This window comes from Phalangium opilio, unplaced genomic scaffold (assembly GCF_054372755.1).
Source record: "Phalangium opilio isolate 3A_F unplaced genomic scaffold, DU_Popi_V2 ptg000009l_1, whole genome shotgun sequence".
Lineage (NCBI taxonomy): Eukaryota > Metazoa > Arthropoda > Arachnida > Opiliones > Phalangiidae > Phalangium > Phalangium opilio.
In genome coordinates, this window is record NW_028324146.1 from 9,982,412 (window position 1) to 9,992,754 (window position 10,343).

General features: G+C 39.3%; 2 protein-coding genes across 2 annotated transcripts; both read left to right on the forward strand.

Moving 5' to 3' along the window:
- The first annotated feature begins 1,050 nt into the window (after positions 1-1,050).
- Positions 1,051-1,837, forward strand: LOC149713750 (uncharacterized). The gene is made up of 2 exons (XM_089844601.1): positions 1,051-1,405; positions 1,480-1,837. The coding sequence occupies exons 1-2, from the start codon at positions 1,299-1,301 to the stop codon at positions 1,835-1,837; spliced, it is 465 nt and encodes a 154-aa protein (XP_089700727.1). The 5' UTR covers positions 1,051-1,298.
- A 4,606-nt stretch (positions 1,838-6,443) lies between these two features.
- On the forward strand, positions 6,444-7,811 carry LOC149713751 (uncharacterized protein F54H12.2-like). The gene is made up of 2 exons (XM_089844608.1): positions 6,444-6,653; positions 6,729-7,811. Exons 1-2 carry the CDS (start codon positions 6,444-6,446, stop codon positions 7,809-7,811), a joined length of 1,293 nt encoding a protein of 430 aa, XP_089700734.1.
- Positions 7,812-10,343: the final 2,532 nt, after the last annotated feature.

Genomic DNA, 10,343 nt, shown 5'->3' on the forward strand with positions numbered 1-10,343 from the left:
ACTCCAAACCACGTAAATGTAATCGCATAACCACGTAGATTTGAACGGTAAAACGTTTAACATTGAATGATGACGAGCAATAACGCATGATAAGGCGACCATACAGCTAATAATTTTTGAACTATAGAGCATGCGGAATTGCATAGGTAGATTCATATTTGAACGCTTATAGTAGCGTTCATTTTGAAACGCCTCAATTAGCGTTCATATTTGAGTGCTAAAGCGTACCACGGGAGTTGCACGACATTGAACGTTGAAACATTTAATTTCGACTGGTGAATTTTTAGAGTGTATGATATTATCCTTTCATTAGAACTCTCCTTTTTACAAGAGCGCCTTCGATAGTGGGAATTGTTTAGTAGGATAATAGTAAAAATATTATTTTTTTCTTAGACCGAAAAGCTAAACCGATGACGGAGAAACGTTGGCTACATTTCAACTAATGACGGTTCCCTATGTACACGCAAACATGTAAGAGCAGCTGGAGATAATCAAGAAAAAAGAACTATTGCGTGGAAGAAGAAAATAAGGCCCTTACCGCGCAACTCCAAGAAAATAAAGTTTATCGAAAATTGTTTAAAGAGCTGGAGAGCGCAAGAAAAAAGTTCCGCAGCCGAAGCCAAAAAAGCAAAGCAAAACAAATCGAAAGAGGAAAAGGCGGAATCAAAAGCAGAAATAAAGAAAGCAAAGAAAGTAGTACATAAATGCCGATCCCAAAACAGTACAGTGGAAGGCAGGGAGGAGTGAGGAGTGAGGAGGAGGAGTGAGGAGTGAGGAGTGAGGAGTGAGGAGTGAGGATTGGGGAATGGGAAAACAAGATGATGGGGGAGACTTTGTACGTATGCCTTTTTGATTGACTCACCCCTCTCATCCCCCGCACCTGCAAGGGGTGTTTTTGATTGACAGGGTCAATGAAGCGTGTTCGATTCTCGGATGTAGAAGTGCATACATTGGAGTATGAAGATAGAGTGAATTATGAATTAAGGAATAAACAGTATTTTAATATGTTATTTAGATTAAAATTTGAACCATTAATTTCTCCCGTATTAATCAAATGGTTAAGGGGTGTATGAAACTCCAGATGACATTGGGGGAAAATAAAGAATCCCCGTTAAAACCCAGCTCTACCGATTATTCTAGATCATTCTAGAAAAATTAAAATTCGCCCCGTAAAACCCAGGTTAACGTTGTTTAAGGCCATGACGTAAAATGTACAGTCAAAGTTGTAGATTGTTCGAGAATAATCTTCCCGAAAAAACCCACAACGTAAACACCAATAATGTACAGTCAAAGCTAGGATGATGATCTTATTAAATAGTATAAATTGCCAGGACCCTGAGTTAAACCACCATCACAATCTCACTCAAGCTCGACGAGGAAGGAAGGAACAGCCACCAAGTTCAATGTAAGTATAGTTTTTGTGGACTTGTTATTTTTAAAGCTATAGTTTGGATATAAATTTTTTTTTCTATTTGACAGAATGTCTGCCGTAGTGCTATTTCCCCTATCAGATGAGAAAGTAATTGAGGTTACCCCGAAGTTAGACGTACGACTAGGGTTCAAAGACAGTTCTACGGGACTCATACTTCACCAGTCCGATTTGCACGAGCTATACGCTAGGAAGGATGAAATATTCAAGTTCTTCGAAACCGACGACGCCCCGGAGACATCATGGTTCTTTACCGGTTCTGAAACGAAGCGTGTGGAGTTGCGAACATATCGAGACCGTAAGATTATAGACATCAGGGAACTATACCCCGAACAGGTGCTATGTACGGCAAGTTCTTCCCAACAAAGAAGGGATTCGCCGTTGGACACTACCTTGCCAAGACGTTAATGGATACGTATAAAGACGTAGTCACATTTCTTAACGAGGCGAGTCGAGTACGTGTGTTATTAAAAAATTGTATTGTAGAACAATTGAAATCAAACATCCGTAAATGTTGTTACGGATGTAGTATTGATCACCCCTCTCAAACTCAACACGATTGTTTGAATGGGTGGGAAATGCGTGTTTCAATGAACTTTGACACCGCGATAAGTAATCTTGATTTTGTTGAAATTTATAAGATATTTACTTTGATCACTTTTCTAAGTGACGAATTTTGTAAGTCTATGATTGGTCAAATCGTATGTAATGCCAAAGAATATTTTTGAATAAAAAACAACTTGATTCTTAAAAAATGATTCATTCCTTAAAATGTACTTCAGCTTACAACACCCATTTAATGGTCTCATAGCCGGGGCGACACAATCGGGAAAACCATACTTTGTAGCTAACCTTATAAAGTATAAAGATATATGTATATCACCCCCTCCAGATAGGATAATATGGTGTTACACTGAATATCAACCGAAATTATTTAATTCGGTATTTGATCACACGCCTTCTGTAGAATTTCACGAAGGTATATTAAATGTGAATATATAAGACCCCAATATCAAGAATTTTGTTATACTTGATGATTTTCTTTGTGAAATATCTAATAACAAGGATGTAACTAATTTGTTCATACGGGGATCACACCATAAAAACACCTCTGTTTTTATTTTGATGCAAAATTTATATTACCCTGGGAAAGAAATTAGAACATTAAATTTAAACGCCCACTACTTGATAATATTCAAATATCCTCGAGATAAATCGGCTATATTTCATTTAGCCAAACAGATTTGTCCCACTAATAGTAAATACGTCATCGACGCGTTCCATCAGGCAATTGCTAGAGAATTTGGGTATTTATGGGTTGATTTAAAGCCAACGACGTCAGATGATCATAGACTACGGACGGGACTCATACCGGGCGAAGAAGCCGCAGTCTATATTCCAAAATGAAAAGAGTGCATACGCATCAACATTTCTTAAAGTATCTGACTACTTGTAATGCGTGTCAGAGAAAATACGCTATCAAACACGCTAGTAATGACTCTATCAAGGCTATAGTGGAATGTTGTATAAATGTCCTACGCGGTAACGTGAAGTTATCAGATGACCAGAAGAAACGATTGAAGAAGCACTGTCTAATGTTACGGAAGTTATCTAAACAAAGCACTGTAGCAAAACGAAAAAAGATCCTTATTCAAAAAGGTGGATTTTACCTCTTTTGTTAGCACCCCTCTTATCACATGTTAGCAGTGCTGCCGGTGCGGCTATAAGCAGAGCAGTTAAAAATGGCTAGAAAGATGATTTTGGAACCTGAAGAGGTTTACCGTCGATTAAACTCGCAACCAAAAGTTGAACTTGGTGAAAATTTGGATACGAAGACTGTTTTGGTAGACAACAAATTGAACCAGACGCAGAAAGTTAACATGTACAATCATTTACTAACGAGTGCTATTAACAAAAGAAAAAAGAAAAAACCTGTTAAACAACAGAAAAAGAAAGATTGTTATTCTGAAATAGCCATGACAATACCAGATTCACACCTCAAACCAGCCATTGCCTTATACAAGTGGATTGATATCAACTCCAAGATTAATTGGTCCCCCAACGGGGAACTTATATACAGGGGACAACCAATCGTCGGGTCGAATATTATGGATATTTTACACGAATCCGTTAAAGGTTATAAAAGTAAACCGAAACACACTGTCGTTGGAATAAATCAGTTTTACGAAATGTTAATAAAAGAAAATGTACCAAAAACTATCGTGAGAAACAAATTCCCCTTTGGAAACTCTACGAGTGTTGTACCAAATACCTATCTCGATGTATCTAAAAGCGATTTACCGAGCATTGATTATTATCCCCAACCCCGGATTCCCACTATGGTAATGGTCTCCACACTTGGATAAACTTGAAATAAAAAGAATATATATCAATATCACGTTTCATTTCTCTCACAAATTACTTACACGTTATCATGGAAAGATGTAACGATCCTTCTCCCACAGGGCTTCTAGCCTCCCTGTCCGTTTCATTTTTAAATAATCCCAAAGTTATTACGGCGCTTTTGATATTATTTCTTATTATAATTATCGAGTTATTTGATTTCGCTTATTGGTATACTCAAAAAACCTTAAACTGCACGACTAATGGATAAACTAGAAGAAATATACTTCAATGAAAAAGATCCCGGGAGCTTCGGAGGTGTACAAGGACTATATAGGGCTGCGAGAGAAAAGGGGATTAACGTTTCCTAAAATGATGTTATTGAGTTCCTACAACGTCAAGATACGTACACGCTACACAAACCCGCGAGGCACAACTTCAGAAGGAACAAGACTATTGTGTACGGTATAAATGAACAATGGCAACTAGATCTGGCAGACATGCAAAACATCAAGCGTCATAACGAAGGATATAGATTTCTACTGTGTTGTATTGACGTATTCAGTAAATTTGCTTTCGCCGTCGCTATTAAAGACAAGAAAGGACCTACGATGGTTGCGGCGTTTAGATCCGTTTTAGAGTCTGGTAGAAAACCCAAGATTGTCCAGTCGGATCATGGAAATGAATTTCTAAATAAAGAATTGCAAACTGAATTGAAACGTTTGGATATCAAGTTTTTCGCCACACACTCGGAAGTGAAATGTAGTATAGTTGAACGATTTAATCGAACCTTGAAGGAGCGAATGTACCGCTATTTTACACAAAACGACACCTACAAATATATTGACGTATTACCCGACTTATTGTAATCGTATAATAACAACTACCACAAATCAATTAAATGCAAACCCACTGAAGTGACAGAGGAAAATTCGAAAGAAATCTGGTTAAATTTGTACGGGAAAGTTAACTTTTCCCCGCCAGTTTCATACCCCTTTGAAATTGATGATTTAGTTCGAATAAGCAAAAATAAAAGAACGTTTGAAAAAAGGGTACTTGGCCAATTATACCGAAGAACTATTCAAAGTAACAGAACGGATCCCGAGAGATCCACCCGTATATAAACTGAAGGATTTGAACTCCGAGCTCATTTCCGGTGTGTTCTACAAAGAGGAAATACAGAAAGTTGGCAAGGACCTAGAAAACTGTAAATTTAAAATTGAAAAAATATTACGAAAACGTAAAAAACCTGACGGTACTAAGGAACTCCTCGTACGGTGGAGAGGGTATAGTTCCGAATTTGATTCTTGGGTGCAAAAAATCGACGTAAAATGAGTTTCTACATCACACTACCCTCTGATTCGTCAACGCAATATTTCAAAGGAAATACTATAAGTAAGTTCAGAACGTATCTACCAGAATCTATAACACTAGAGGGATCTCATGAGGTTGCTCTGGCTGAAATAAGCTATCCCAGAACATGGAATAATGTAAAAAGGGAGTGCATAGTTCGCATTTGGGATAAATCGTTCGAAGGCGTTGTTTCGGATGAATTCCCAGAGGAAGGTTCCGGCTTAGGTGAATCCGAAGAGATAATTAACGGAGTGAATGAAAACCGGGATATAGCCATAGTTATACCTCCTGGATATTACGGTTCCGTGGAGGAAGTACTCGAAATATTGTCAATCGACGATGCTGATGCTACTGAAAAAATAAAATCTAGGGTTGAGTTTTCATACAACAAACCAAATCGACGGGTGATGGTTGAGTTAAAAGGGACGAACCAACTTTATATTCCAAGCGAAATTGCCATTATATTAGGGTTCACTAGGAAACCAAAGAAAGGCGTTACCGTGGTCACTTCCATGACAGCCCCATTCAGTTGCGATATGGATGCTGGAATGCACTCCTTATTCGTATACTCTGATATAATTCAGTCTCGATCAGTAGGAGACTCTGACGTCCCTCTCTTAAGAATTATAAGTATCAACGGGAAGGATGGAGACACGGTGGAAAAAGAGTTTGCTAAACCTCATTATATGCCCATCGCGAAAAACAAGTTCCAGACAATTGAAATAAACATTATGAGTGAAATGGGTGAACCGGTAAAGTTCGAACGTGGGAAAGTTCACGTCACTCTACATTTCAGACCCCGAAGAACTTGGCACTTGTAATAAGAACTACGTTGAATTCAATCTCCGCCCCATTTATGACGTGATTGTCAAAGTGTAAGGATTTCTCCATATAATACGGGTCACGTTTCTCTTAAGGATTATGAGGAATATTATCTAAATCAAATTGGACATGGATCCATCCCAGTATATAGAGGTTTGGCCGTGCAACGTGGTTACGGCTTGGGGTCAATTATCTCGTCGGCGTTCAGATCAGCTATGCCATTACTTAAAAGGGGTGACACGTTCCTAGGTCGAAAGTTTTTAAACACTGGCGCGAAAATTGCGACGGATTATACAAGCGGTGTACCCATTAAACAATCACTGAGAACTAGGGGTAGAGAAACGGGTAAAGAAACATTGAGAAGGGCGGCCGAAGAAGTGACCAAGCTGACTGGAAACGGACGTAAAAGGAAACGCAAAGTGTCACCCATCATCAGTTCTGTTCGAGCTAAGAAGAAGAGAAGGTCGTCATCTTTACACCCGGATATATTTTCATAATGTCGCTCGCACACCCAAACTCTATGAACTGCGTCAGCTCGGAACTAAATGTTTTTCACCTACCCTATACCCAAACTGGGATAACAGGAAGTCAATGGGTGGAGTATAACTCTACCTCCAACGTAGATGAAAATCAGGCTATTATATTTCCCGTCACCGGGAACTCCGAGTCATACATGGACTTGAAAAACACGCTCCTGCATTTACAAGTAAAAGTGGTTTAAGCGGATGGGTCTCTACCTAAAGCCGCTGTGTACGATGCGAATGGTGATAGAACTACTCAGGCGGATAAAGTTGGACCCGAAAACCTATTCCTCTCCAGTCTTTTTAGTGAACTACACGTATCATTGAATGATAGATCAGTTACATCATGTCCTCAACAATACGCATTCAAGAGCATGATTCAAACGCTATTGACATTTGGTGGTCCAGCGAAAAAGAGTTTTTTGACCTGGGCACTATTCTACAAAGATACGGCGGGACATTTTGACGACTTTTTCGAAAATGATGGGTTTGAGAAACGGAGTAAATTCGCCCAAAATGGGGTTATAGACTTGATTGGTGTCGTACACGCCGATATATGTCAGCAAAATCGCTTTATCCCCAATCTGGTCGATGTGAATTTTAAATTTATCAAAAGTCCCAACGAATTCTGCTTACATGCGGATGGAAATAAAGCGAAAGTTATATTTACCCACGCTTCGTTATTCATAAGAAGAGTTAAACTAACCCCCGAGATTATGATATCACACGCCAAAACCCTGGAATTGGCCACGATGAAATACCCCATAACACGTACGGAATGTAATACGTTTTCCATATCTCAAGGAAGTAAAATAGCAGTCAAAGACAATTTATTTAGCGGTCAACAACCGAATAAAGTTGTAATTGGATTTGTAGACCAGAACGCGTTTTTGGGTGATTATAAAATGTCGCCTTTTAATTTTAAAAATGAAGCGGTGACTCAAATCACCTTATCCGTTGATGGGGTTAGCGTACCCCATAAACCCTTAAACCCCAACTTTAAGGATAACCTATGTATGAGATCGTACGCCAATCTCTTTCTTCAAACCGGACAATGGAATATCGACGAGGGTAATTTCATTGACCGTGACGAGTTCGCCAATGGTAATGCTCTTTTCGTATTCGACTTGACCCCCGACCTGAATGGTAGTTCGACTGAAAGTTTCAACTTTATAAAGAACGGTAGTGTCCGATTGGAGTTAATATTTGCCGAAGCGCTACCGGCTACAATTGCCGTCGTTTACTATTCCGAATTCCAATCTTTGAATGAAATTGACAAAAACCGAGCCGTTTTATTCGATCAAAGTTCATACTGGACTCTCGACAACTTGAGAGAATATTAAGGCGCGATCCATACACTAGAAATTTGTTCCGGGGAATATTTCCGGCGGATAAACTACCACTAACTGTTAAAACATTTCCATCGCTGTACATTGTGAACACTGATACGTCTAAAGGGGGAGGAAAACATTGGACGGCTATATACATTTCGAGGAAAAAGAATACTGAATTCTTTGAAAGCTATGGAAATCCTTCGGATTTATTTAAATTTAATGATTTTGTAGAGCGAAATAGCCTAACTGTTACGTTTAATTCACGCCAACTACAGGGGGAATTAAGTCAAACTTGTGGCGGATATTGTGTCTATTTCTCGTTGTATAGATGTAGGGGAGTTAAAATGTTTGATATAGTAAAACGATTTACTAAAAATAAAAATGTTAATGATCGTATGATTTCCGAATATATGTATAAGAATTACTCAATAAATTTGTCATAATTTTTCTCTTTATTTTGTATTTTTATGCACGTGGGCTAGTGTGGTAATACCATCATTTAAAATATGACGCTTATCGTCACATGGGTTTAAACATAGTTTGGTTTGTTTTACAGTTTTTAAAATGTGCTTATCACTCACGATTCTAACCATTTCCGCGGTGGTCAGCTCGCGGTTGAAGAGACACTCGCGGTAATGCGCGTGCCGGACGCGTTTCTGCACGACGCGCTTGCAAACTCCCTTGCACGTCTTCTTTTCCCCTTTGGCCGACAAAATGCTATACATTTTGGGTCTTCCTCAAAAATGTGTACAATCCTAGTGCCTTGCATCGATCAGAACCATCTTGGGGATTTTCCAAATATTGCAATAAAGCCGCGTAAGTTTTTAGCCACATCGTAGTATACGATGAGGCTCTTAGTTTGACCCGAGCCGTAGTAGTAATAGTAGTAGTAGTAGTAGTAGTACATGTGGCCGGAGTTTTCGCTTTCGTTATCGTCAGATTTTAGCTTAAAAGGAACTTTATATTACCACAACCCACCCATAGGGGTAACTGGGCTCGGTTAGAGATTTAATTTTAATTAAAATTTTTTTCGGATCGCAGCCGGGAATCGAACCCGGGTCGATGGCGTGGTAAACAAAGATTCTACCATCGAGCCATAGAGACTTGATAGAAACTCCGAGTTTTTTATTATTTATTTTTATCTCTAAAATGTCGGGGTGATGTGGGGTGGGGTACCTCTTAATCTGTGGGGTCGGATACTTATGAATTTGTATGTTTGGGGTTTTTATATTTATTTTCTTTTTATTTATGTGCTAATTAAATAGATAACGATTTTCCCCGTTTCGTTCTCGTTCGGTAGCTATCGCCATCTATGTTATGATTGACTGGAACGTTTTGGCGGTTAATTCAAATGTGGGTTTAGATAGAGCTAACATAGTGTTAAATGAGCGTAATGCGTTTGATCATTTTAGCATTGCTAAAGGTAATTCGAGGGGATAATCACTAAAATGGGTAATCACTATAATGAACTTGTATCTTTGGGGTCGGATACTTCCGAACTTGTATCTTTGGGGTCGGATACTTCCGAACTTGTATCTTTGGGGTCGGATACTTCCGAACTTGTATCCTTGGGGTCGGATACTTCCGAACTTGTATCTTTGGGGTCGGATACTTCCGAACTTGTATCTTTGGGGTCGGATACTTCTGAACTTGTATCTTTGGGGTCGGATACTTCTGAACTTGTATCTTTGGGGTCGGATACTTCTGAACTTGTATCTTTGGGGTCGGATACTTCTGAACTTGTATCTTTGGGGTCGGATACTTCTGAACTTGTATCTTTGGGGTCGGATACTTCTGAACTTGTATCTTTGGGGTCGGATACTTCTGAACTTGTATCTTTGGGGTCGTATACTTCTGAACTTGTATCTTTGGGGTCGGATACTTCTGAACTTGTATCTTTGGGGTCGGATACTTCTGAACTTGTATCTTTGGGGTCGGATACTTCTGAACTTGTATCTTTGGGGTCGTATACTTCTGAACTTGTATCTTTGGGGTCGGATACTTCTGAACTTGTATCTTTGGGGTCGGATACTTCTGAACTTGTATCTTTGGGGTCGGATACTTCTGAACTTGTATCTTTGGGGTCGGATACTTCTGAACTTGTATCTTTGGGGTCGGATACTTCTGAACTTGTATCTTTGGGGTCGGATACTTCTGAACTTGTATCTTTGGGGTCGGATACTTCTGAACTTGTATCTTTGGGGTCGGATACTTCTGAACTTGTATCTTTGGGGTCGAATACTTCTGAACTTGTATCTTTGGGGTCGGATACTTCTGAACTTGTATCTTTGGGGTCGGATACTTCTGAACTTGTATCTTTGGGGTCGGATACTTCTGAACTTGTATCTTTGGGGTCGGATACTTCTGAACTTGTATCTTTGGGGTCGGATACTTCTGAACTTGTATCTTTGGGGTCGGATACTTCTGAACTTGTATCTTTGGGGTCGGATACTTCTGAACTTGTATCTTTGGGGTCGGATACTTCTGAACTTGTATCTTTGGGGTCGGATACTTCTGAACTTGTATCTTTGGGGTATGGGT